General features: G+C 35.8%; 3 protein-coding genes across 4 annotated transcripts; 2 read left to right on the forward strand and 1 right to left on the reverse strand.

The window, feature by feature from the left end:
* The first annotated feature begins 5,620 nt into the window (after positions 1 to 5,620).
* LOC122608487 (protein WVD2-like 7) lies at positions 5,621 to 9,068 on the forward strand. Of its 2 annotated transcripts, XR_006321494.1 has the most exons (10): positions 5,621 to 5,816; positions 6,056 to 6,868; positions 6,961 to 7,374; positions 7,448 to 7,512; positions 7,662 to 7,736; positions 7,879 to 7,975; positions 8,091 to 8,162; positions 8,248 to 8,358; positions 8,505 to 8,661; positions 8,771 to 9,068. XR_006321494.1 is itself a non-coding variant. In XM_043749903.1 (9 exons), the coding sequence occupies exons 1-9, from the start codon at positions 5,748 to 5,750 to the stop codon at positions 8,550 to 8,552; spliced, it is 1,764 nt and encodes a 587-aa protein (XP_043605838.1). In that variant the 5' UTR covers positions 5,621 to 5,747; the 3' UTR covers positions 8,553 to 9,068. The 2 variants fall into 2 exon arrangements, 1 of the variants encoding a protein (XP_043605838.1); XM_043749903.1 differs by having other exon boundaries at positions 8,505 to 9,068.
* Positions 9,069 to 10,093: 1,025 nt separating this feature from the next.
* LOC122578865 (formin-like protein 4) lies at positions 10,094 to 12,573 on the reverse strand. The gene is made up of 2 exons (XM_043750915.1): positions 11,513 to 12,573; positions 10,094 to 11,387 (listed from the first exon to the last, which is right to left on the reverse strand). The coding sequence occupies exons 1-2, from the start codon at positions 12,571 to 12,573 to the stop codon at positions 10,094 to 10,096; spliced, it is 2,355 nt and encodes a 784-aa protein (XP_043606850.1).
* An 8,396-nt stretch (positions 12,574 to 20,969) lies between these two features.
* On the forward strand, positions 20,970 to 23,402 carry LOC122578972. Its single transcript, XM_043751048.1, has 5 exons — positions 20,970 to 22,346; positions 22,449 to 22,653; positions 22,717 to 22,806; positions 22,909 to 23,196; positions 23,293 to 23,402. The coding sequence occupies exons 1-5, from the start codon at positions 20,970 to 20,972 to the stop codon at positions 23,400 to 23,402; spliced, it is 2,070 nt and encodes a 689-aa protein (XP_043606983.1).
* The last annotated feature ends 4,594 nt before the right edge of the window (positions 23,403 to 27,996 follow it).

Here is a 27,996-nt window from a genome sequence, read left to right on the forward strand (position 1 = left end):
TTAATTATTGAAATTGATAGTCAGTATATATAGTAGCAAGTGATTGAAGGAATATATCTATCTATCTATCTATCTATCTATCTATCTAAATAAACAAGTGGGGATTGAGTAACTTGGGAGCATTATATGAGGAAATATACAAGGCAAGTTAAAGAAAAAGAGGTGGGACTGATTTAAATTTCTGACCTTCAATCTGTTGGAAATTTTATGTAATAACATAGAATATCCAAGTTTTATAGATATGTTAAAAGGAGTTGAAATAGTAATTAACTAATGTGAGTTTGTCCCACATTGGTAGAAGAATAAATATTAAGTATGTTTATAAGGAAGAGTGTTGGAGGAATTATAATTCCTTATAAAGGGCTACACCCCAAGTGGGCTAGGAGGTTCGCACCCGACGCGCCCGGGACCGGTGGCGATGAGGCGTAATGTGGCGTTTTAGTGGTGCACTTTGCACTTAGCTTCGGTGTGGCTTGATTATGGCTTCCATGGCACATAATGGTGGCTCAGTATTTTGTTGTTATGGCTTAAGTGGGTTGGTTTATACATGGTTTAACACCTGGAATAACACTTGCCTTAGTTCAGCAAATGACACCTAGTGTTAAGGTGTTGTTAACTTTCTAAAGTTAACATGTGTTTTCCACTTAAAGAAAAATCTGATGTATATGAATCAGATTAACAACAACAATATACAGTACACTAACACTTCAAAAATCTGGATCATCAACTCTTTTCTTTCACTTCTCTGTTCTTGAAGGTAAATTCCGGGTTGTTGGTTAACTCCGGCAGTACATACTGCTTTGGCTGTTATACCCTGGGAAACTGACGGGTTTACTTGGGTAACCCGAAATCAGTTTTAAGGGCCCTCTGTGTAACAGAACCCTCAGCCCGTTTTGCCTTCTTCTTTTCTGTTTTATGTTTCTGTTCTTTTTCTTTCTTGTATTGATTAGTTAATAGTTAATTTACTTGTTATATCTTGTTGTAATTCGAATTTGATTATCAATAAAATGTTCTGGTGTCCAACACAATCTAATGAAAATATAAAAAGAGCGAACATTGTATTCCCTTTGTTTTCTGATAGGGCCTAGCTAGCTATATATAATCATGTTGTAAGATAATTTACCTTTGAAGCTAAACATAAATCCAATAGTTATAAGTGGGTCCATAATCATAATGCCTTCCAATTGAGTTATAGCCTACATGCATGTAAAGCCATGAAGGTCAGATAACACCCATCCATTAATTTTAGATGACTTATATACTCGAAAATAGATTTTAATCCTTTATATACGGTTAGTTAGATTAACTAAAATACTTATAATTGTAAATCATTGATATAATACATAACCATAATATCAAACTACAACAATCATAAGTTTGCGACTTACATTACTCGGTCCAACTTTACACCGTGACAAAAAGAGTCACATAATGAGTTGTTTTGTGACTCGTAAGAGTCGAACAACTTTGTTTTAGATAGAAGTGCTGAGTTTTTGATAAAGAAGGTTTAATTTTATAAGTTGTAGAAAATTATTAAATAGGAAAATCAAATTTGAGTAAGTTGAACTTAAATTAATTCTAATAAAATGAATATAGATTATTAAGATAGGAAACATTATTTTAAAGTAAACTAAGTTTTTGATAGATCAATTGAAAAATCTAACGCACGGAGCAAACTCTTTAGAACATTATCAAGAGTGGAACCGACGTGTATGCATCCGCATGAGCATGTTAGCGATTTATCCCTTGCTTCCTTTTAACAAAAAAAATGAAAAATAAAAGCTTCTCATTATGAATTACTTAAGTTTTAAGATTATTGTGTTTTATTGATATTCACTCATTATATATATACGAGAGCACCCGCGCGTTGCGGCGGTGAGATGGTGGGGTGATAAGTCATAAAGTATGATAGGTCATAGAAGGTGATAGGTCATAGAGTGTAATAGCCAAATACCTTAACCGTACTGAAACGACACAACTTGAAAACACAAAAGTTTTTTTTTTTAATGTCCCCACTGCGCCGCAGTGAGGTCGAGTACTCCCACTGCGCCGCAGTGGAAATTCTCGGACCAAAACTGGAAGAACCTCCACTGCGCCGCAGTGGGCTAGGTCCGCTCCCACTGCGCCGCAGTGGGAAGAAAAGAAATTTGGGCAGTGGGATTCCACTGCGCCGCAGTGGGCTCGGCACGCTCCTACTGCGCCGCAGTGGGAAGAAAAGAAATTTTGGCAGTGGGATTCCACTGCGCCGCAGTGGGCTCGGCACGCTTCCACTGCGCCGCAGTGGCCCACAACCCAACAACATCAAATTTTGCCCACATTAAGACTTAACCAAAACCTTTGAACCACAACCAAAATTATAAGGAAATTACGTTCCAGAATTGAAAGTAAAAAGTTAACCCGAAAACATTCATATTTGCCGAATTAGTTTGATCCATGATTGACCACGCAACTATATGGGTCGATTACCCATTTGACATGCTACAACCAAACCAACTATCCTTATCAACTCCAAAAGACATGAACATGACCAATTACAAAAACATATCAAAATATGGCCAATAACAACCAAAATGTACCATGAGCCAATGTCAAGAGGGACAACTAGGTTTCTAACCAAATCATGCTATTCTTCCGAGAATAGCCAAGATACCTTCCAACTATCTACAATCCCTAGCAACTTCGTCCTCTATTCTTCGAGTCAAGCAAACCTAGTTCCTTCTTCCGGAACCACCTATAATCAAAAGGGTAAACATCTGAAAGGTAAGCGAATGCTTAGTGAATATGCTTGCATAATATCATATAAACGAAGGAGGGCAATGCTCAAGGGACTGTTGCATATGGACTATGACACCGTCGTGTCATATCCATAATACTCACCCTTGGGCTAGGCATTACATGGATCCATATAAGCAAATGATTACAATCACACAATTAAAACAATAACAGATGCTCCACATGAGCCTATGGCCACCAATTAGGCCTGTAATCAAACTCAACCATAAACATGGGACTTAACGCCAAATCAATTACCACCATGGACTCACTCAACATGAATGGTAATTGACCCGACGAATATACAATTTATGCAAGTATACTAACCTCCTTCGCGACACAACAAATAATCAAGATAACCGCAAATGCACAAAACCAAGCTTTCAACCTATCAACATATCATAATGCACATATAAGACATCATTCACATTTCCTAGCTATTTCACTATAGCTAAACCAACCTTTCACTAGCATTCCTAACCTTAACCCTTCCCATTAAGTCATTGAGTTGCTTACTTAACAAAATCTCATATTAACCCAAGGATTCATCATCATCATCAACATCATCATATAGCTAGTAAAGTCACCATTTCCTTATTTGGAGTTTCACTACTAACATTCTCATTATTAAAGATTTCAACATGCAACTCAATGACACAATCATAATATACAAGAATTTTGGGGAAAAACTCATATAGGCACTCATTACTAGCAAAATCCCCAATTTCACCTTACAAGAACCCTAATTCAAAGAAAGGAAAAGAAATTAGGTTAAGAATTCTATACCTCAATGATGGAAGATAAAAGATTAGGGTTTTCAAATCACAAACTCTTCCCTTTTTCTTTCAATAATTCGGCCACCACCACTACTCCAACTCAAACCCTAACTTTTCAATTTCTTGATCATATGAGGTTATTGTTATGATGATTCTTGGATAAATTAGTAGTATTGCATGAAGGATTTAGTTGAGGTTTTCTTTGAATTAAGAAGAAATATGGAGATGAAGAAGAAAGGATGAGTTAGTGGAAATATGAATAACCCACAACAATGTGGCTGGCACTCCATATGGATGCCACGACCCATTTAGGATTTCTGATGATAAAACACCCGCTATCCGTTAACGTTCCAACTAAATTAACCCCATAATCAAAAATAAAATATTAGGAACTTATTTTAATGTCAAACTACAAAAAGGGTTATTTTATTATCTTAAAATTATTGGGGTGTTACACGTACGGGCTCCGCCCTTAGATTTAAAAATTCGTCGAAAGTATATCGAATGACATCTCTAATGAAAAAGCATGAAATTTTAAGAACACCTATATAATTTTTATGATTTATCGATGTACGGTTTTTGAGATAAAAGATTTTGAATGAATTGGGGAAATAAATGATTTATGGAGGAGAGAGAAAAAAAATGATTGGTTGAGATTTGAGGAGAAAGAAAAGGTAATATAATTATTTTAGGTAAATATATAATATATAGGGGGACATTTTGGGGAAGTAAATGTTGAAACTTAAAATTCTAGACAAGGAGAATCTGCTTTATAATATAGTATATATATATATACTAATTTGCAATGTCGGCCATGTGAAAGGGTGGTACTGTAGCTAATAGTACCACCCTCTATGCAATTGGTAAAACTTTGTATTGCACAACCAAAAATAACTAACGGGCCTTAATGGTCGTTAGGTGTTACTTGGTTAACTAACGGTAGTTACAAAAGGGTATTTAACAGAGTTTGTTTTCAAGTTTAAGTTTTTTAACTTTTGCCACTAAAGTTTTGTTTTAATTACTTTTTGCAACATAACTTTTGGTTTTTAATCATTTTCCATCAAAAGTTTATTACTTTCTTATTTTTACCAAATAACTTTTACTTTTCAAACTTTCACTACGGAGGTTTTTATTTTTTTTTTTTACATTTCTCTTTTTACTTTTTGTCACATAACTTTTGTTTTTTAAAATTTCGTCAGATAAACTTTGTTTTCAACTTTAAGTTTCTTAACTTTTATACTTTTTTCATATAACTTTGTTTTTTACGTCTTACTCAGAAAATTTTCTTTTATTTGTTTTTTACCAACTAACTTTTGATTTCTAAATTTTGTTACTGATGTTTCATTTTCTTTACTTTTGACCATAATTTCTACTTTCTTAACTTTTGTCACAAAAATTTTGTTTTCGGCTTAATGTTTTTTTAACTTTTGCCACAAAAGTTTTGTTTTTCTCCCAAGGCAACGCTTGGGTATAAATGCTTGTAGAAACTAGAAAGGAACGAAGTTTTTAGTTGTATAACTTTATCTATGCAGCTTAACCATTATTCTAGTTAATTTCTTATCTGAAAACATTATAATTATGGAATTGTTATGTTATGAGAGTGGCCCTAAAACATTACAAGGTGCTCGAAAGAACTTATAATTTGAAAGAAACAAAAAAGACTACGAACGAATAATGACTAAGAATAGTATTAACTAAAATGTAAAAGTATCTTTTGTTTTTTCGTATGAAAACTTAACTTTTAACAAACAAAACTAAAAAAGAGAAAAAGAAAAAACTCCCTCGTATCATCTGAAAAAGTCCATAACTTTATAAGCATCATGATTAGATTAAAATTTTTTTTTTTTAAATATAAACTTAAAAGGGAGTAAGTACAAAAAAGGACAATTTTTTTTTGTTTGTTACCTTTGGGAAACCAAAGCCAAAGGTAAAGTCCTGGGACGTATGGATGAATGGATAGAATATGACAGAAAAACACTCCACATGCAATAATTTTTGTCAATGCCTGATTCTTGTCCCCGCCATACATATTTAGCCATCCCATATGGCCATACAGCATATATAATATAAATAACAATAAAATAAATACAAAAAAATATAATGCTGCTGCTCTGCTGCTAATTGGAGGTTCTCCTGTCAGCTCTTTCCAGTAGGATCTTATATATCCCCCAAAAAATTTATAAAAAGAAAAAGAGGTATATGATGGGTGAATCTATGGTTGAAACACAACACCCTAGTATTATTATGGATAACAACAACAACAACAAGGTACCTACCTACAAAATTCACTTTTTTCCCCCTAGTATTTATTATACTTTTTCGTTATTATGATTATATATATGAATAGAAAATGATACTGCTGTGTAGCCCCATAGATAGATTATAGTGAATGTCAAGAGTATTACTTAGATTATCTCCTAATTAATTGTGATGTGATTTAATTGGTGGGTGGATGGGTTTTGACTTTTGAATGAATGATTGATTGGTACATACATATATACATCCAGATAGAGATAGGAGAATCCCCCTCTTCTTCGGTGTCTTTTGGTAAGTATGAGAATGAAGGTATTTGTTGGGAGAGATGGTCTGCTTTTGCCTCCCCCAATAATAACAACAATAATAGTAACAAGTACTTGGATGAAGTTGGCAAGTGCTCCACCCCCGGATCTGTTGCTCAAAAGAAGGCCTTTTTCGAGGCTCATTACAAGAAAATCGCTGAGATGAAGAAGCAGCAACAGCAAGCAGAAGAACAAGAAGCCAACGATCGGTCACTACTACTGGCCGATCAACATCAAAGCCCCCATCCCCCTCCTCCTTCTACCTCAGATCATCCCAATTGTCAACAACTAAAACACGAGATTTCAACTGAGGATGAATCTGTAAAACTTCAACACGAAACAAGAAGTAGTAACGATATGTCTCATTCTTCACAAGAAGCAGCTACTGCTTCAGTTGATCACCAAACCTTTCAAGGTGAATCTTGTACTGCGCCGAAACCCCAACATTTGTCACCGCTTACATTAAACAACAATGCCCCTATTTACCCAAAAGAACAAGAAGAAGGAGAAGAGGCTGTTTTGGTGAATAACCAAAACTTGAAAGATGAATCTTGTGATACGTCGGAACCTCACGGTTTGTTATCATCTCAATCTGCAATACCCACAAACAGAAATGGTGATAAGTTAGAAGATGCTTTGTTGGTCAATAATCAGAGTATGAAACTAGTAAAACAGCACTTCCAAGTGGAACCTGATGCAGAATTTCCTAGACAAAGTAACCAACAAGTTCCAAAACCCAAACCTCAAAATGTGGCACGAAAGGTGAGTTTCATCAATTTCACCAAAGGAACAACATATATACAGAGTTGGTTTTTGTGCATTAACTTTTATTTATTTATTTATTTGGTTTATAGGTAAAACCAACCAAAGTGGAAAGCAACTTGGTAGGTAGGACGACAAAACCAGCATCGATGATGTCTAAATCTCCAGAAACATTGTCCACTAAATTATCAAAACCAAAAGCTGCTACAACACCCATAACTACATCTAGGTCTTCATTGAACAAGGAAATTGCATCATTATCGTCAAAGAGCAAGAATCATTCGGTATTGGAAAGCCGGCGGATTGCTTCAACATCACTCCATTTATCCATGAGCATGAGTTCTGTACATTCTGATACTGCTTCTTCTGTTACTTCGTCAAGAAGAAGATCTATGTTCCTGGAGCAAATGGGAGACAAGGACATTGTCAAACGAGCGTTTAAGACATTTCAGAACAGATATAACCAATTGCCATCATCTGATGGAAGATCTACTGAAGCTAAACAGGTAGTTTTAGTATACAAAGTGTCTATTAGCAATCAGTATTGCACGTGATTTATATGCATTCTTTTTTTGACAGATACCAACAAAGGGATCGGGGCAAAAGGCTTTGACTTCCACGGTATCTCAAAAAGAAAATGAGCGGTAATGTGTTCTTTCAAACTGAGATCTAAAATTCCTGCCAGCCACTATCAACATCTCTCTCTTTAACTCTAAAGGTCACCTCAGTGATTATTCATTGTTTATACATAGAAGTTTATGATTATAACTAAGTTTTTAATGAACGAATGTAGATCAAGGAAGGCGGCAGAGAAAACCTATCATGCAAGAGGTCAAATAGGACCAACATGGAAATCTGTATCATCTGGGTAAGAAACAGCTTATGTTATAACTGTGTAGTGCCTATATCTTTTATAATCATAGAAGTTTACTGACTTAGTATATGTACCAACACGAAAGTATGATAGCTCATATTTAATACTTGTAACTTTAAAACCTATTCTGGGACAGGTCATTTAAAGGTGTTGGTGTGGATGAAAGACGACTAAAGACGACACCAACTTCAGTAGTTTTGAGAAGTAATGAAAGAGCCGAAAGGCGAAAAGAGGTATCTGTTATGCAATGTCTGAACGTCTATTTGATTTGGCTTCCAGCAAACACACTGACCAATATATATATAATATATATATACAAATATGTATATACTCTTTATCTTGATACAGTTCTTCAAGAATTTGGAGGAAAAGTCGAATGCTAGAGACGCGGAAAGAACTCAACTTAGTTCAAAGTCAAAGGTAGATTTCTAATTACTCGCATATAACTGGTCCTTTTTTCATCTTTGCTATAGAACGCTATCTCACTATTGGTTACTTGACTTAGGAAGCAAAAGATGCTGAGATAAAAAAGCTGAGGCAGAACCTAACTTTCAAAGCAAAACCAATGCCGAGTTTTTATCGGGCACAAGGGTTATCAAAAAGCACTTCAGAGAAGGTAACATCTCTAATTCTTACCAGCCTTCCCCTTTTGGCTCCCAAGTTATGGGAGAAGTTACACTTATGCTGCATGACTATGAAATATCAAAAAAAGGCCATCCAACTATTCCTCTTTCACTCATGTAGTTTCAATTTATAAAGCAGGGGACAATAAAGAATGAAACCACAAGGAGACCTGATTCACATAGATGAACAAATCAGGGGACATATCTAGATGAAAATGGTGAACCGCAATTACTTGGCCTCGTAAACATCACAAAGTGCATTCAAAGGATCATAGCGTTCAACTGCCAATGCATTGGTAGGCATGTTGTCATGTACTGTACATTTCTCAATGCGTACATGAATTTGTTGTGCTAGTTATGTGTTATGCATGGATTTGTCTTAAGCAAAGGGGCTCTTGTTTGTAGTATGTGCTTTGGGAAGAAAATTGGACAAATCGACCAGATAGATTGTTGCCAAGGAAATATTACATGGTTGAAGAACTCGACTAGAACTCACTAATTAGATCAATTTACATTTCTTTTGAAGAACTTGTGAAATTGAGATTAACTTATCATGAGGATGTTGGTAGTTCAAGAAAAAGAGGATCCATCAAGTATAGTGTGGATGTTGTGGGTAGCGGCGATTTTATGTACAATGTTAGCTCAAGCTGTTTAAGAAGACATACTAGATTGAGATTTTATTCATAATTTTGTTTTTAGTGTACCTTTTCATATGAAAATATGCCTGCTAATGACTAAAAGAAGCTATCCACAAAAACTGTGATCATGAGTATCAGACTAGAGTAGGGACTTAAGACCAGCAATGACCTAGTGTATAAAGTTTGGGGTTTGATTTAAATAGATCTTATGCACAAATTTTCCACATGTCACTTATATTCGTGGCTCATGTTTGCTGTATGGAAAACCTGAAATTTGCTTAGTTCCTGCAAAGAGGGGTTTGGCATATTGCATGGACCTCTCAACTAGTTCCGCCACATTGTTAAGATATGTGAGAAAATTTTAGGAATATGTAAAGTAGAGGTGGTGATTTTAAGTTTGTTACCAATTTATTAGAATAGGGTCAAAGAGTCTAGCTAATTACAGAGGTCAAAGTCACTGGGGCTATTTACTTGAATTGGGAGATGTTTAACCGTTTTCAACTGCATAAATGGATCTGTTTTAGCAAATATTATCACAATCGTATACTTTTAAGATGATTGCAGACATTTGATGATCATGAATGTCAAAGCACATGGATATGAAACTGTTGAGACTCGGTTGAATATGACCCAGGTACCCGGCTTGCTTTGACCTCTTAAATCCTTTACCCAATTTTACTCATAATCTGACCCTCCATTTTGCTACTTCTAATGGAAATGGAAACTAGTAAAAATGAGGACTATGTATGAAAATGAAACAAGTTCTGTTCTTTCCACTTGTTTCTTAAAGCTTAGAAACCTTTTATGATGTTTGCAAGTTATATATATTTTAAAAGCTATATTTAAATTGATGAGCGCCGACCATTGATCTTGTTAGGAGTCACTGGCTCAACCATATTGAATCGAGTCTTAATGATGGCTGATTGCAGAACCTTGGGTTTTCGGACTAAATCCACACTCCAAATGTGATAAGTGGCAGAAATGTGAAAGCAAGACTGATGCACTATCCAAGTTTTGACTATACTTGTCTAATAACCAGTGAACGTTTTGTTAATCTATGTACAATATCATTCCAGCACTTAGATGGATTTTAATCCGAATCACTTGAACTACTACTACTAGTAGTGCTTCTAAAATTTGCAGGCAATATCGGGAACTTCATAGGTGGCCTGGCGGGTGACGTTGACATCTGAATCGCCGCCTCTGGTGATCTACCACCAGTTCTTCTCTTCTGCAGTTTTATAGCAATATCAAGACATGCCTTGTCAACCATATTAAGAAAACCTCTTATTATCACAAACAACTGGAACGGTTTCCCTCCTATACCCTTAGAAGTCCCTGCTTGATAATATTCATTTGTTATCTTCACGAGCCCCATGATGCGTTCCTCTTCTTCTCTCAACATTTGAATTTCTCGTTTTGCTACTTTGAGAAATGTTAACATCTCACTCACGAGACATCCTCCATTTCCGTCTCTATCACATTCTTTAACAGTTTCTGTGATTTCTGACAAATGATCGCTTAACCCTGAGCATGATTTGGAAAGCGCATCATAGTCGATTGCAGCAGCTTTCTTCACATTAGAAAATTCCGAACTCACACCTCCAACTACAGGCAACCCTAGCTTTATGTAATAATTTTCTGTAAATGCACCTGTACTTAAGCCACCAACACTTCTACTTGAGCTATGATTTCGTTTGATATTGCAGCGTTTTCCCTCTGAACGGACTACTTCTTCCACAACAAAGTGAAGCAAAGTTGTCTTTCCATCGCTGCTTTTCACATCTGATAGCTTTAGCAGAGAATGGAGATTAAATGCCTGAGCATTCCCTCTTGACGTTCCCACATTCATCCGATTTCCTGCTTTCAAAACCGCTTCTAGAAGCTTCACAAAAAGCCCTTGAGTCTTGAGCTCTTTGCAAGCCATTTCTAGTGTTTCTAATGATTTCTTCACGTCTGATACTTCTGATCTAAAGTTTGACTTGAATAGCATGATACGGACTCGAGTAAAAGCTGCGGGAACGGCTTTGGTGACATGATAGATGAAAGATTCAGCATCCGCCAAGTTTCTGATATCTCCTTCAAACTGCAGAATAAGTTTTATGTCTTCTTCAGAGGGGGATATTCGAGTGAGTTTTTCAAGTGTGTCTGTGTCTAGACCCTTTCCTTGTAGGAGACTATGGATGATTTTGCTTCTAGAAATGGCTAATGATTTAACCACTATTGCTATGTTTTGAGATTTTCTTGTGTCAAGTAAGAAAAGTTGAGACAGGCCTGATTTCATTTGTGCTTTTGGGCTGGGTGAGCTGCTGGCTCCATGTAGTGGTGTTTTCTTGTCAATTGGCATGGTTCCGAAAAGGCTTTCCATTAGATTATCATTAACCCTGAAACATCATATAGAATTTCAGAATACTGTACCATGCTAATAGCATGTCTCCAAGTAGTTCCTTACAAAATCATGATATGCATAATAAGTTTCGGAAAAATAAGGTGAGAGTAGGTTTTTTACCTGAAAGAACCATTGCTTAGTTTGTGCCACACCATGAAATGTTCCACATTGGCGTTGACTTTCTCCCAATGCAGGGGTTTGAATCTGACCTGTTTGTCATTGGATGAAGACACATCACCTTTTGCAGTCAATTGTGGTGTTTGTCGTGATGGTGATGTCAACCCATCTGTTTTGGGTGGCAGCGGTGGTGGTGGAGCTTTACCCATCCTTTTTACCACAACTGTCGGCGGAGGTGGTGGTGGTGGAGCATTACCCTTCATTTCTACAACTATAGGTACAGGTGGAGGAGAAGCGTTGCTCTTTATTTCTACCACAACCATCTGTGGAGGAGGGGGTGGTGGTACCAAAATTGCTGCATTAGATGGTTGTAGAGGCGGTAGTGGTGGTGCATGAGACTTCATTGATGGCTGAGTTTTCAAAGACTCGAGAGGAGTAACAACCAGAAGAGAGTCAGAAAGAGTTTGAGTTTTGATTTTATAATCGACAGGACAAGTATGAGAAGTAGAAGATATTCCTGTGAGGAGTAAAGGAATTTTGTGTGCAGGAGGAGGAGAGTCGAACTCAAACTGTGACTTGCTGCTTCTGCTTCCATTATCCTTGTTTTTCAAGATTTGTTGTAAAGGAATACCTGCATTATTTTCTTCAAGACTTCTCCAATATAACACATCAAGTCCTTGTTCATCAACAATCTCCCCTTTGATACCTCCAGCTCTCACAAATTCGTCATCTTTATGTAGACCCACCTGACTGCCAGTATCAGCATATACGTTTGTAGCCTGTACCTTAGAACGGCGTTTAAACTTGAAAAATAATAAGAACAATAGCCCTGAAAAAACCAGACTAGTTGCAGCAGTGACAGCAACTGCTTTGGCAATGGTTTTCCTGCCCGATGATGATGTTGAAGAGGTAGTTATCACCGCGGTGGTTGGTGGTGGAGTAATTGGTAACGGAAAGTAAACTTGGATGTTTTGAGGAGTTGATTGAGAAGCTGATGGAGTTGGTATTAGAAACGAAGAAATTAAAACTAGCAAGATCATTTGAAAATACATAGCAGCAGCCATCAAAATTGCAAACTTGGAATTGATGAAGGCCTATCATCCATTATGTACTATTTATGTTTATATTGATTCTTTTTCAAGAACACTCGTATGATGAACATGAGAAATTTCAAGTACTAAGTAGTAAAGCAATGGAACCAGTGCATACTGTTTGGATTTGGTACTTATGTTTATCACAACTTCAAACTATAATTCTACGTAGTTGACTATTTCTTGTCTAACTTAAGTTAAAATGTTAAAAGATAATTTTAAAAAGTCAAGGATGATATGGTCAAATGGGAAAAAGTCAATTTAAACAATAAACATTTTTTTTTTGTTTCACTCGTTATTTTTACCACGTCTTTTAAGAAGCACGCGCATTTGAGACTTACGATATTTTGATAGTTTTTGGAAGCTTTAAGCTTTTAATAAAAAGTTTTATTTGGTTAAAGGAATTTCAAGCTTTTTAAGGTGGATGAAAAAGCTACTTTTTTAACGTTACTATCTTTAGCGTTTAACAAGGCTGGAAGCTTTTGAGTTACATGATTATTTATTGGAAAATGACTAATCCTCCTAACAAAATAGCCTAAAAATTCTCCTAACACTCTAGGAGGATAACATGTGGTATCCACTTTTGCCCCCTGATTTTTCCACATGTCAATAGTTAGAAGAATTTTTAGGCTATTTTATTAAGAGGATTAATTATTTCCCTTATTTATTTATCCTATCAATATTTATTAGCAAAGTTATATGGATGACGTTTGACCGTGATCAGCTAGCCTTCAAGATTTATTAATATATATGTTTTTTGTTAGATATTTTAGGATTGTAAGAATGTGAATGGAAAGAAAGGTTGATACACTGATACGTGAGTAAATGTAATTTAAATCGTTCGATTTCATCAAATTAACTATCGCTGATGTCATCATTTAGTTTTTTACATAATTTTATTTAATTACTAAAAAACAAATAACTAAAATAATTATTTTTACAATGTTACTAAAACTGGTTTCTATCTTCAAAGTCCGGTTTTCACACGACCAATTGTACATTGCAGTATCTCGAGTTAAGTCGAGAAGGGGCTTTAAGGTATTAATATGTGAAAAAGATGAGAAAAACAAAAAACATTACATCAAATTTCGTTTATAAAGAAGTCTTTCAAATGATGAAGGAGGATATATACTTTCAATGTTCTTTTATTATATCAATTTTCTTTCTATTAGCTTAACATTCTTGACATTTGAATTAAATACTTAATATCTACTTATATCTTCAACTTTCACTTTAAGCTTTTACGAGTTACATGTATTACTATCTAATATTAATAATGTCGTAAGTCTCATATACAGTGTTGGACACAAGTCTAAAACCTAGTATAAGTACTATGTAGAGAGTAATGTAATTTATCGACATAAAATATTAACAACTATATTCATTTGAATTGTAAAAAAAAAAACAAAAACAATATAACTAACAATCAATCATGCAATCGTCCATCGTAATAAATATCATCGATTATAAGGGAAAATAGGTTCATTTGAATTGTAGTCTTGTAAATAAAATGCAGAAAAAATGTTATATTTTTTACTGATTGAATGAAAATAACTATATGGTCCTTATCCCATATTATTGCATCTTTCCATGATCGGTTCGTCCAAGGTTTAAGTCTTGTGATAGACATCAACTATATGGTCCAAACTTAATTTGTTTAAATGAGCATAATACCCGCGTATTGCGGCGGAGTTTTGTTTTAAGAATGAGATAGATTCGGGGATAGTTTAGTCCAACTGTAGAGGTGGATATGGAAAGATGTATTAAGGTAAGGGACATTTTAGACTTATCAGGTTCTTAATGACTTAAAGCTAATTTGCTTTGTAAGGGAGTATTGATGATTTGAGATAAGAACAAAGTTAAAACGGAATGGATGGAGTAGTTCATTAGTTTTACTTTAACCATTTGAAAAGTGGTGAATTAAATGACGAAATGGGCCATTTTTTACCTTGCAGATCTCAAATGGGCCACATTTTATATATTGAGCAAAAAGTATAGCCTAGTTTATTTATTCATCAGCCCAACTCTGCTATAGGATAGCTTGGTGCCTTGGTTACTTGTTAGTTTTGATAAATCGTAGAAAAAATTTAGTTCAGGGCAAGATAAAAACTTAACTGAGTGATCGACTAACTTCTTTATTTTCCTCCTTAATTTGGACTATATCATTAGAAGATATAAGGTGTCTAGGTTGTAGGTAGCCAGATAAGATAAGGTATAAAGACTTAAACTAGTCCCAATGATTTGTCATATTAGAAAGATGGTAATTAGTGGAATGGACTTTTACAACTCATTCTAGCTACTTATTCTATAAATTTTACAACTCATATTATAAATTTTGTTACATTCCATTCCACCTTGACCTCAAAATAACATCTAAATTGAAACACATCTACGTCTTTTACATTATTTTTGTGTAAAATGGAACCCGGTTTTCTAAAGTTATTGTATGGGGTTAACAAGAAATATTGGAGTGGAAAGGTGGGGCGGAACGTACATATACCAGTATAGTATGAATCAATAGTAGTAATAATGGGGCCGCCGTATGGTAAATCGTTGTCATATATTATCAGGGGCCGCGACACGAGTACGACGCCCTATTGTGAAGTTAATCTGACAGATAGGCCAACCCAAGATCTGGTTTTGGTTAATTTTGCATATATTGTACCGAAAAGAAAAGGGAATATGAGGGACACATTTGGGACGCTAGGAGGTCAGTTCCGGTTTATGTGCCTCCGTCTCCACCTTCCAAAGTTCCAATTTAAGCCAGAGTTATCGAGATTTAAATATTTGTCCTGTGGATAATACCTGAATGACTCACTTATACAAACCTTGGATCGTTGGCCTTTTATATATCCAAATAATCTGAAATAGTTAGACATGATCTTTTCCCAATACGCTTGCTAAGATTGTCCAAACCTTATAATGTGAAGACTACATCTTTATAACAAACTCCGTTTAAGATCCGCATTAGGATAAGTGTTTTGTTAATGACAGCCCTGTCAGTATAAATTATTTGGGTGCATTAAAATTTGTACATTATCATACAAAAATTCAGGAGGGTGATTTTTTATGTATAAAGTACTATTTTTTATGCATATAATAAGGTAATAATGACAACCTATAGAGCTCTCATTATCATTTTCCTTAAGATAATGCGAAATGACCTAAATTTTTAGAGGAACTGAAAAGATAGAATTAGGAATTCAATTGAAACATATAATCTCGTCTTATTTCCTTTCTTTTGCTAAAAAGCACACTATGGATTTTGTTAACTACTGTTTTTGACCTTTTGGGCGATGGATATCGTTAATTCAATCAAATTAAACTTTTTTAACATAATATATTGTACGAGTATATTCTATCGTAAAATGATAAACTACTATTACATCTAAGTTAATAGCACGATACACGCGCAATATGGCAATGGTTGTAACAGTGATGGTGTGGTTGTAGAGGCAACTATTGGTGGTGGAGGCGCCGTCGAATGGTGTGGAAAATTGGTGTAAAGGGTTAATGAAATTTAAAAAATAAAAGTTTGATAGTGTAATTAATCATTAATGTTAAAGGTAATGTAAGCGAAAATATGTTAAAAGGTGTTAGGTGAACATATTACATAACTTTTCAACCTTAAAAAAAGGGTTGTTTATTTGTTTTTAACTAAATTAGCATGATACCTGCATATTGGGGCGGATAGAATTGACAATGTTATGATGGTTACTGTCAAGAGTACTATGTATTATGGTTTTTTGGAGAAAAAAATTATGTGTTTTGTGTGTGTTTTCATTTTTAGGTGGTGGGTTGTGTGTGTTCAAGGGGTAGGGAATAAGAAGGGTATAAGTGTAATTTCGTCATGTGCAACTTTCAACATTTAAGAGTGAGGGGGTGTTATTTTTTTTATAAAGAAGTATAGATAGTATAGATAAGCGTTAAATGTATTTTTCTTCATGAGGAGGTAGTTATAGATCCAACAAATCGCTGGTTAAAAATGTCTTTAACACGTCTGAATCAAAACAAACTTTAAAAAAAAAAAAATAAGAAAAACACGGACTTGATTAGATGTTATGTGTTAGGGATAAATTGATAATTTCATATCTTTGATTCATAAGAAAAAGAGGGTGGTAATCTTTTTATATAGGGTATTAGAAGAATACCCACGCGACTTTTAATCTTAAAAGTGCTTTTATATTGATATTCATTAACCTTAGCTAGATTCATTAGATTCATGTCTAATCGATGCAACGATAATAATATATTGAGACGTTTTACAAGATGTTTTTATATTTGATTTTTATATTGACTTTTATAATGACTTTTGAATACTTTTATTTATTAAGAAGTTTTAATGTGTACAAGTGAATATAATATATTGAGATATTGGAAAAAAATGACGAATCAAATCCTCTATTACCGATAACTCCAATTTTTACCATTATTGGATTTAAATCTCACATATCATGTTCTATTTCTTATAATAGAATATTCGAAGCTCTATATAAGATTTGATTTGGTATTGATTTTTCTCATATTTTGTATATTACTAGTCCTAACATACGTATAGTAGCTATATAAACTATATCATAAAAAAAATTGAATGTTTCATATGTGATTCGTGAATTTGAAATAAATTATACTTAAAGTAAACATATGATCGAAAATAAATTATAATAAATAGTAATGATAAATATAATATAATATATGTTTAGTTAGAGTATTGGATTTACTTTAGATTTTTAAAATCACATCAAAATCGAAACTTGTAAGCATAGTGGATGACGACAAATAACCTTGTGAGTTTCGGATCGTAAACTCAAACTTTTGAAATATCTTCATGTTTATAACTTATTATAAATAATATAAGTAATAGGGGTTGAAGAATTGAGAAAAAAAAACATAATTTATTAATGAAAAAACGATCTATTAAATAAGGTTATAATGTATTTTGTATTAATAAGCCAAGAGTTAGAGTTTAATTCTAAGTCTAATAAGGAAATTGAATCTATATACAATTAAAAGATTTAATTTAATAGAATAAATTAGTTAAAAAGACACATGTCGATCAAGAATTACGCCATGTGTCGTTTCAAGAATATATCAATCCTGTTTTAGTTTGTTGGTAGATATCGTATAAAAATTTTAAAATTTTAAACGTTATGGATTTTTATTAAATAATATTGTCAAAAAGTTAAGTAGACGCCACATGGGATAAAATCTTACTAAAATCTTACGTGACAATGTTTTATATAGCTTTAGGTTTGAAGAGATCTTTCCAAGAATGCTCGATTAACTACTATTTTAATATATTTATAGAACGAATTGCGTTTTTTGTCCCTGTGTTATCACACCTTTTGCAAGTTTGATACAAAAATGTGAAAAGTCGTGAAACGTATACCTGTCATATCACACCTGTTGCAATTTTGGTCCAAAAGTAACGTATCGTTAGAATTCAGCTGTTAATGCCCCCGTGTGCTTGTCACATGGGGGTAGTTTCGTCCATTTATTGCTCATAGGACCATTTGTGAATATATATATATATGTATATATTGTATACGGGAGGTTAGCGGGCCGGGTCACGGTTATTGTTTTCATGCATTTTCGGGTCATGGGTTACACCGGTTCGGGTCGAGTCGGGCCGAGTCTTGACCCGTGCAAATACCATCAAATTAAATCAAAAACATCAATCAAAAACCTAGAAAATCATCATCATCAACAAATACCATCGAATTAAATCAAAAACATCAATCACACTTACATTTATTAACAAATTTAACTCAGAAAATCATCCAAACTCTAAAAACCTAGAAATCAAATCTCAAAAAAATAATCCAATAATATTAGCAATAAGAATTAAGCTCTAAACAAACCGGATGGAATTTGTACTGTGTTTTTTCTTTCAATTTGGGCGATTTTCTTACCTAGGGATCCGTGCCTCTTTGTCTTGCAAAATCCATCAAAATCAATCAAAACACAATCGAAATAAACAATCTGATCTCATTCTCTTGTTCCATTTTCAATTGCGATCCAAACCATGCATAAAAAACCTAATCAAAATCGTGGAAAAAGTGCAAATAAATCTAAAATTGTGAAAATAGTAAAATCTGAGATCTAATTCCACCAATTATGAGTCATTTGTTGCAGATTCATTCGAATCTAATGTTGCTGCTACGCTATTTCCTTGAAAAACGGTGGAAAACCCTAAAATCACCAGACAATCGTCGCCCGCCGCCACTGGGGTAGCTGCCGGCCACCAGGGGGAGGCCATGGCAGCGAATATCGATGGTGATGGGATTACTTTGATTAATTCTGACTGGAGAAACGATCTGATGGTAGGGATGACACCCGCGGGTAACGGATGCGGATATCCTTTTCCCATTACCATCCACGCGGTTTTTTTTTTGATCCGCCAATTCGCGGATATCTGCAAACGGATTAAATATTTAATCCATGTCTATCATCCGCAGGCATACAAGCTCGCGGATAGATCCACGGTTTTCATTATAAATCTAATAGTAACTATCACAGTAAAAGACATGCATACCAAACAAAGAACAACCATTGCACAATTGTTCACATGCCATTAATAAAAATAAGAAAAAAAGAATAAACAATAAATCTCCAAGAAAAATAGTCAGTCGATGATATGTCCATTTATATATACATTCCCATGCCGTTTCTAAGTCGTTTTGAGCTTAATTATGAGCAAATTACATGTATATTTGATGCTTTGATGGTATTGTTAGTGATTGCAGGCTTAGAACAGGTGAAATGGTTAGAAACAGCTTTCGGATGACTAGAAGATGCCCTAGGATGGTTCATGGACGCATACGAGTGAAGACGGAATGAAAACTATAAGTTTTGGCTGAAAACAGAGCAGGTGCGTCGCACCTGGAAGATTGGTGCAGAGCATTTTCTTCTCAGAAAGTTGGAAGATGTAAGAAAGCAGGGAGGTGCGACGCACCAACCCTGTGGTGCATCGCATATTGGGCAGAATGATTTTTGGAAACAAGGCTAGGTGTGACGCACCTGATGCTTGGTGCGTCGCACCTATAGGTCGGTTTGTGAAGACTTTTTGAAAACTCTATAAATACAAGACCATAACCCTCCCATTCGATATACAATCATCTCTAGTCGATTTTAGGGTTCTTTGGGGCAATTCTCAACAGCTTTTTCGTCCATCAAGGTCTAAGGGTTGTTCGTGAGCTTCAAGGCATTCGGTTATCAATTTTCTTAGCGTTTACTTGTTTTCTACCCATTAGTACAATATGTTCTCTTATACTTTTACTCTTTGTGCTTTGTTTATGATTATGAGTAGCTAAATAATTCGTCATCCACTGAGATGAAGTGATACATTGAATAATGGTTGCATAATCTTTTGAATTCAAGTTGATTTGATTTAACGTTGTGTCGTTAATTAAAGGCGTCTTGGGGTACCTGTCTTAGTAATGGAACTAGTTAATTAAAGGAATTGAATAAAGTAACGAACTTGACGGGTACGGGGTGAGTCTTTGTTTAGTTCTCGGTTATAAATCAACATATTCGAATTGGTTCTTCATTTAAGTGCAACCTAAATAATGTGTGTCATGGAGTCGAAGTGGATGATCTTCTCATCCTATTTGATATAAAACAATTCTCTTTTCGATAAATTCTTAGGAATTTCTAACTCTTTCAATCAACTAACTTTTAATATAAAATCAAGATGACGTGGTGTCTTTAAAAACCAAAATCTTTTTAACTACTTAAAACTCGCTAGCTCTTTGTAGTCTCCGTGGAACGAACCTTTACTTACTTTAATCTATATTGCATACGAATGGGTCCACTGCCCGATTGTGTGTGGTATTCGATTCGGAGTATTTTTAAGGATTTTAATTTAACTAGATTTTCACACATCAAGTTTTTGGTGCCGCTGCCGGGACTAATTTAAGAGCTTTAGTTTGAGATTTCGTAGTTGATCCTTTCTTGTACTCAAATGCAAGAGAGTTACTTGTTTTCTTAGGTTAATTTTCGATTTTTAGTTTTAATTTTTTCTATTTTGTTTAGTTTGTGTAACTTGGTGCGTTTTACGGTTTTCTTTGTTTGTGTTTTCAGGTTTGTTTCTTAGTTGATGACCACAAGGGCTGCCGGTATACCACTAGTAAGTCCTCAATCTAATCCGGGAAAGACGAAGAGACGAGGAAAAAAAACCTTCTAAAACCGTTAACCTTTCACCTAGAAAAATAGATTCCTTAAACTTAAACGTTGAAGCCGAAAGTTCCATCCATTCCACACCACCGGAAAATAAACAACCAACTCCACCGAAAACTTCACCTAAAAATTCACCAAATTCAACACCAAACTCCACTTCACCCTCTACACCTCCTACTACACCTAGAAACATGGCCGAAGACATGGTTCATCTGTTTGATAGGACTATTGGGGAGAGTACTCGAGTCATTGCACCTAATAGGGGCTCGGCTATTCGTCCTCCAACCACCGCTCCAAATTTCAATGTCAAGGGTAATCATTTGTCTCAGGTTGAGGAAAATCAGTTTGACGGGGTTGTTAAGTGGGATCCGTATGATCATGTGGAGAAGTTTGAAAAGGTTTGTCGATTGTTCAAGTATGGGGAGACTCAAATGCCACATGTTAAGCTTGAATTGTTTCCGTTGTCTCTCACGGGAGAGGCGGCAAATTGGTATAAGAATCTCGATGAAAACATATTTGAGAAATGGGAAGAGTTGAGGGAAGGATTCATTGAGCGGTTCTTTCCGTCTCAATTGGTTGAAACAATGAAGTTGGAGATTCAGGCGTTTAAGCAACTTAGTGGTGAGGATTTGGTAGATGCTTGGAAAAGATTAAAGGAGTTGATGAGGATATGTCCCGGGCATGGTATTCGATTGAATGACCACATTCTTATTTTCTTCCGGGGTTTGGATAGCCGTACTCAAAGGCAATTGGATTGGGCTTGTAGAGGTAACATTAATAATGTCACTTACAACGAAGCCTATAAGATTATGGAAGATATGGTTCGTACAAGTGTGATTCGAGAAGCGGGTAGGACTAAACCGGATCTTGTGAAAACGGGAAGAAGAAGTGTGGCTCGGGTTGATAATGGTGGAAGTAATGATGTTGTGGGTGAAATTAAGGCTTTGGCAAGTCACATGGATAAGCAATTTGCAAGTATGGATGGTAGGTTCGGGTTGATTGAAAAGGATTTGAAGACGGCGGTTGCGGGTTGTGATATTTGTGGTGATAAGCATTACACGGAAGATTGTGATAAAACACCACGGAATGAGGAAGTTGATTATGTTCAAAATCAATATCAACCACCGTTTGCAAATCGAGGGCTATTTCTAAGGAATGGAGCTTATCAAAACCGGTACCAAGGTAATTCTAATTCTAATTTTAATTCTAATGGTGCAGGAAATTATAGGTCCACATTGGGAGCTTCATGGCAAGGAAGAAATCAAGGAGGGCCTTCGGTTCAACTGGTTGAAGTTCTTGATCCTAATGCCGAGCTTAGGGATCTTGTGAAGAAGTTTATGGTTGATCAAGACAAGAAGAATGAGAACTACCAAACCGATATCATCGCTTTGAATGATAAGATGAATCAAAATATCAAAAGTCAACAAGCGGCGATCAAGGATTTAGGAGTTAGGCTTGATAGAATGGGTAATTCTAATCGTCAACAAGGATCTTTGCCAAGTAATACCCAAAAAAATCCTAATCTTTCCGGTTCAAATGATGGAAGTAATAAGTATCAACACCCGAATGTTAGGAATGAGCATGTAAATGCCATTACTACTCGGTCCGATAAGGTAGTTAATTCTCTTATTTCTCCTCCTATTTCTAGTGCTACTAATGTTCCTACGCAGGTTGATAGTGAGGACGAAGAAGATGAACAAGTTGATGAAGAGATTGTAGTGGAGTCGGACCAAGCCGTGAAACCACCGGTCGTTCCACTTACATCTACCACACCGGTAGCTAAACCGACAGTTGTTGAGCCTCAAGTCAAGCCATATAAGCCTAAGATTCCTTTCCCTCAAAGATTGAAGATGGATAAACTCAAGGAACAATACGGTAAGTTTGTAGACATGATTAAATCGGTTTATATTAATGTGTCTTTGGTTGATTTGTTTTCAGGGATGTCGAATTATGCCAAGTTCATTATGGATCTTGTAACGGATAAGAGGAAGCTAGAGGAAGCTAAGTCTACTTTCCTAAATGCGGAGTGTTAGGCAATTGTGCAAAATCAAATCCCTCCTAAGCTTGAAGACCCAAGGAGTTTTCTAATTACTTGTTCTCTTGATGCTAAGCTTACTTGTGATGCTTTAGCCGATATTGGTGCAAGCATTAATTTAATGCCTTTTTCAGTTTATAGGCGATTGTCTTTAGCAGCGTTAAAGCCAACTCGGATGAGCATTAGGCTCGCCGATCATTCATTTCAGTACCCTATGGGGATTGCTGAAAATTTGTGTGTTAAAGTAGGCCATATTGTCTTTTTGGCCGATTTTGTTATTCTTGAGATGGAAGAGGATGCCAAGGTTCCTCTTATCTTAGGCCGACCTTTCTTGTATACGGCCGATGCCATCATTCGTGTTAAGGATAAGATTATTTCGTTGGGTATAGGGAATGATAGAATTTCGTTTTCAATTGATAAAGCTTTGCAACATCCTTATTCTACCGATGATTCATGTTTCAGGATTGATGTGATTGAAGAAGATGAAGCTTTGGAAATGGAATTGATGAACTTCTTGGACACGGATGAAGGAGAAGCTTTGCTAGCTTGTAGTGAAGAGGAGCAAGTGATGGTTGCGGACATGGTATGAGAAATTATGGAATTAAGCACGGATGAGTCAATACTGGAAGATGAGACTTTTGAGGAGATTGAGAGGGATGGTTTGAAGATTGAAACTTCGGTGGACAATCCACCAACCGATTTGGAGCTCAAGCCACTTCCCGAGCACTTGGAATATGCATTTCTCGAAGGTAAGTCACTTCTTCCCGTTGTCATATCGTCATCGCTTTCGGATGATGAAAAAGGTAAGTTAATGACTGTGTTGAAGGCTCATAAAAGAGCCTTTGCTTGGCGTACAACTGACATACCCGGAATTAGCCCTGAATTTTGTAAACATAAGATTAATTTGCATGAAAATTTCAAACCGAGTGTTCAAAGACAAAGGAGGCTAAATCCGAATATGAAAGATGTCGTTAAGAAAGAGATAATTAAACTTTTGGATGCTAGAATTATTTATCCTATCTCTGACAGTCCATGGGTAAGTCCGATCCGTTGTGTACCAAAGAAGGGGGGAATGACCGTTGTCACTAATGAACATAATGAACTTGTACCTACTAGAACGTTTACCGGGTGGCGGGTGTGTATTGATTATAGGAAGTTAAATGATGCGACCCGTAAAGACCACTTCCCTTTACCCTTCATTGACCAAATGCTCGAACGGTTAGCTGGAAACGAGTATTTTTGTTTTCTTGATGGTTTCTCCGGGTACTTTCAAATACCCATTGACACCAATGATCAAGAAAAGACGACCTTTACATGTCCCTTTGGCACGTATGCTTATCGTAGGATGCCATTTGGATTGTGTAATGCTCCAGCCACCTTCCAAAGGTGTATGATCGCAATATTCCAAGACATGTTGGAGACATCTATGGAGGTTTTCATGGATGATTTCTCGGTCTTTGGTGACTCTTTTGATAAGTGTCTTTCCAACTTGGATAAGATGCTTGAGCGATGTGAACGGGAACACCTTGTTCTTAATTGGGAAAAATGTCATTTCATGGTTAGAGAAGGCATTGTGTTAGGTCATAAGGTGTCTAGTGTAGGGATTGCGGTAGATAAGGCTAAAATTGATGTTATTGCTAAATTACCTCCACCGACTAATGTAAAGGGCGTTAGAAGTTTCTTAGGTCATGTCGGGTTTTACCGTAGGTTTATTAAAGATTTTTCTAAGATAACCCGACCTATGACCCGTTTGCTTGAAAAACATGTGCCTTTTGAGATTTATTCAGATTGTTTGAAGGCATTTGAATTGTTAAAAGATTGTTTGACTTACTCACCCATTATGGTTTCTCCTGATTGGTCTCAACCTTTTGAACTAATGTGTGATGCGAGTGATTTTGCAGTAGGAGCTGTTTTAGGACAACGAGAAGGTAATCAATTTCGTCCTATTTACTTTGCTAGCAAGACTCTTAATAGTGGTCAACAAAATTACACCACTACTGAGAAAGAGTTGCTTGCGGTTGTGTATGCATTTGATAAGTTTAGGTCGTATTTGGTGCTTAGTAAGACCATTGTTTTTACCGATCATTCAGCCCTTAAGTACTTGTTTGCTAAACAAGATACTAAACCTCGTCTCATACGTTGGGTCTTGCTTTTGCAAGAGTTCGATATTGAGATAAAGGATAAGAAAGGGGATGAATATTTAGCGGCCGATCATTTGAGTAGGTTAGAGGATCCTCACCGTGAGGAACAAAAGGGGGATGATATTGATGATGCATTCCCGGATGAGTCTTTGATGAGTATTGTATCTAATGTTCCATGGTATGCAGATTTTTGCTAATTATCTTGTTGCATGGGTACTTCCAAAAGGATGGACAAATCAACAAAGGAAAAAGTTCTTTTCCGATGTTAAGCATTATTATTGGGAAGAACCTATTTGTTTCGTGTTTGTGCAGATGAAATGATTAGAAGATGTGTTGCGGGTGGAAAGACTCGTTTGATCTTGGATGGATGTCACCGAGGGCCAACCGGTGGTCATTATGGACCAACCGTTACTAGTAAGAAAGTGTTAGATGCAGGTTTTTATTGGCCAACAATTTTCAAGGAAGCTCAAACTTCGGTGGATACTTGTGATGCGGGTCAACGTCAAGGGAACATCACAAAGAGAGATGACATGCCTCAAAACTTCATCCAGGTTTGCGAAGTTTTTGATGTTTGGGGTATTGATTTTATGGACCCTTTCCGCCTTCAAATAAGTGTCTTTACATTTTAGTGGCGGTTGATTATGTGTCTAAATGGGCTGAGGCTAAGGCCTTGCCAACAAATGATGCAAGGGTTGTGATAGATTTCTTGAAACAATTGTTTTGTCGTTTTGGTTGTCCTAAGGCCTTAATAAGTGATCGTGCAACTCATTTTGCGAATCACTAACTTGCTAAGGTGTTGGAGAGATATGGTGTTCATCATCGTTTCTCTACTTTTTATCACCCGCAAACGAGTGGCCAAGTAGAAAATACAAATAGGGCATTAAAACGAATTTTAGAGAAAACCATTGGTGATAATCCTAAAAATTCGTCAAAGAAATTAGATGATGCATTATGGGCTTTTAGGACCGCATTCAAGACTCCACTTGGGACCACACCTTATCGGTTGTTGTATGGGAAAACATGTCATTTACCTTTAGAAATAGAGCATAAAGCCTATTCGGCTCTTAGGAATTGTAATATGAATTTAATTGAAAGTGGTGAATTAAGAATGTTACAATTGAATGAGTTAGATGAGTTAAGATTGCATGCTTATGAAAATTCAAAGCTCTATAAAGAAAGGACAAAGGTTTGGCCTGATCGTAGGTTGAGAAAGAAAGAATTCAAGGTAGGTGATAAAGTTTTGTTGTTTATTTCAAAGTTTAAATTGAAACAACCTAAATTGACTTCAAGATGAATGGGACCCTATGTCATTAAACATATTTATCCTTCGGGGTATGTGGAATTGTATAAGGGGAATGGGGAAACATTTATTGTCAATGGCCATAGGTTGAAGATTTTTAATGAAGAAACTTGTGATGAGGGAGTTGAGGTGGATCAACTCTCATTTTATGAAATTGATAAGTAATTGGAAATGTGAGTCTAGCTAGCGACTCCTTAATAAATTAAGCGCTTCTCGGGAGGCAACCCGTGTGTTTTTATTTTTAGTTTATTTCATTTTTCGTTCCTTATATTGAAAATCCAAAAACATTCGAAAAATCAAAAAGACCAAAAAGATTTTTGTTTTGTTAGTTTAGTTATGTTTATTTTTCGTTTTATAGCTTTTAGTTGAGATGTGCAGGTCCCGAAGTGTCCAAAAGTGTTACGGTAAGTCATAACGAGCCAAGGTAAGTGTGAAAGGTAGGTTTGGCTAGTGGTGCGCAGCACCAGAAGGCAGGTGCGCCACACCTGATGGTGAATCAGGAGAAGGGACTTTTCTGATAAGGAAATGTAAAGCACCAAGTAAGGGGGTGCGCCGCACCACCTATGTTTTTGACCAGTTTGACCTAGTTTGACTTTTGTTGACTTTCTGGATTGGGTTAGGATTCTTGTAGGGCCGAAAATCTGGAGAATGAGGCTACCCATTTAATCTATTTTCTTCTCCTGGCCACGACACAAACACACACAAACACACATACATCCATAGCTTTTGTTTTCTCTTGTTTCTAAAGAACATTCAAGACTTAAAATCAATTCCAATTTCTCTTTATTACTTAATTATTCATCAAGATTGTCAGGGGATTGTTCTCAAAGGTAAGTGTTCTTCCATTATTCTCCATTAATCATATCTAATCCGAAATTAAAGAAAGATTTTCAAAATTAATGAGTTTAAAACGAAATTACTTGAATCTTTTGAATGGGTTTTGTGTTTTTCACTAATTACACTATCATTGTACTAGTAGTTTCGTTTAATTCAAAGAAATTCGGATTAGGGTTCTTGAGAAATTTGGAAATAATTTGGGGGTTTTGATTGTAGATAGGTTGGGATGGTATGTTGATGCTTGAATTAATGTGTAATCGTTTCACTTTTGATTAATTTCGTGTTGATTGTTTAGATTGTGATTGGGGTTTTTGAAAGTGACATATATTTGAAATAAAGAGGGAAGAATGTTTGTTTGTTCATGAAAATTCTGGAATCAATTTGAAAAGAAAAGAAAAATTTTGTCTGAGGCAGGTGCGCCGCACCATTAAGGGGGTGCGACGCATATCGGGGGTGCAAGATTCTGAAACTTCAGGAGGTGCGCCGCACCTGGGTGTCTGAAAATTTTTAATTTTATTCGTTTTTGTTTCTCGTGACTTATGTTTGCTTGCTTTGTTGTTTTTGTTTATTTTTGCAGAAAGGGAAGCAAGTTGGGGTTCAAGTAGCAGTGAGGAATTCGTTCCCGGGATTAGGCGTGGGTATGACTTCAGTGAACCAGACCCGAATGACAACCACCGATATAGAGATGGTGCATTCACTTTGAGTGCCAAGAATCATCCCGCTGAACCACATGAGTGGTTGCGCTTTCCAGGAGTGACAGGGAATGAGCGCATTCATTACATGAACCGACTTCAAGACCTAAGGTACAAACATGTCATGGAACCCAAAATAGTTAGTTGGGGGGATTTTGAGAAGCTAAATATAAGAGAACCTATGATGAAAATGATAGCTTGTAAGAGTAGAAA

The sequence above is a fragment of the Erigeron canadensis genome, chromosome 1 (genome assembly GCF_010389155.1).
Source record: "Erigeron canadensis isolate Cc75 chromosome 1, C_canadensis_v1, whole genome shotgun sequence".
Taxonomy (NCBI): Eukaryota; Viridiplantae; Streptophyta; class Magnoliopsida; order Asterales; family Asteraceae; genus Erigeron; species Erigeron canadensis.

Coding starts and splice junctions, on each gene's coding strand:
- LOC122608487 (XM_043749903.1), top strand. CDS start 5,748: ATGATGGGTGAATCTATGGTTGAAACACAACACCCTAGTATTATTATG. Junction 6,869..6,960: donor CTCAAAATGTGGCACGAAAG/GTGAGTTTCATC, acceptor TTTGGTTTATAG/GTAAAACCAACCAAAGTGGA. Junction 7,737..7,878: donor TGGAAATCTGTATCATCTGG/GTAAGAAACAGC, acceptor ATTCTGGGACAG/GTCATTTAAAGGTGTTGGTG.
- LOC122578865 (XM_043750915.1), bottom strand. CDS start 12,573: ATGGCTGCTGCTATGTATTTTCAAATGATCTTGCTAGTTTTAATTTCT. Junction 11,388..11,512: donor CTAAGCAATGGTTCTTTCAG/GTAAAAAACCTA, acceptor ATGATGTTTCAG/GGTTAATGATAATCTAATGG.
- LOC122578972 (XM_043751048.1), top strand. CDS start 20,970: ATGGCCGAAGACATGGTTCATCTGTTTGATAGGACTATTGGGGAGAGT. Junction 22,347..22,448: donor ATAAGTATCAACACCCGAAT/GTTAGGAATGAG, acceptor GTTCCTACGCAG/GTTGATAGTGAGGACGAAGA. Junction 23,197..23,292: donor GGATAAGATTATTTCGTTGG/GTATAGGGAATG, acceptor ATGTGATTGAAG/AAGATGAAGCTTTGGAAATG.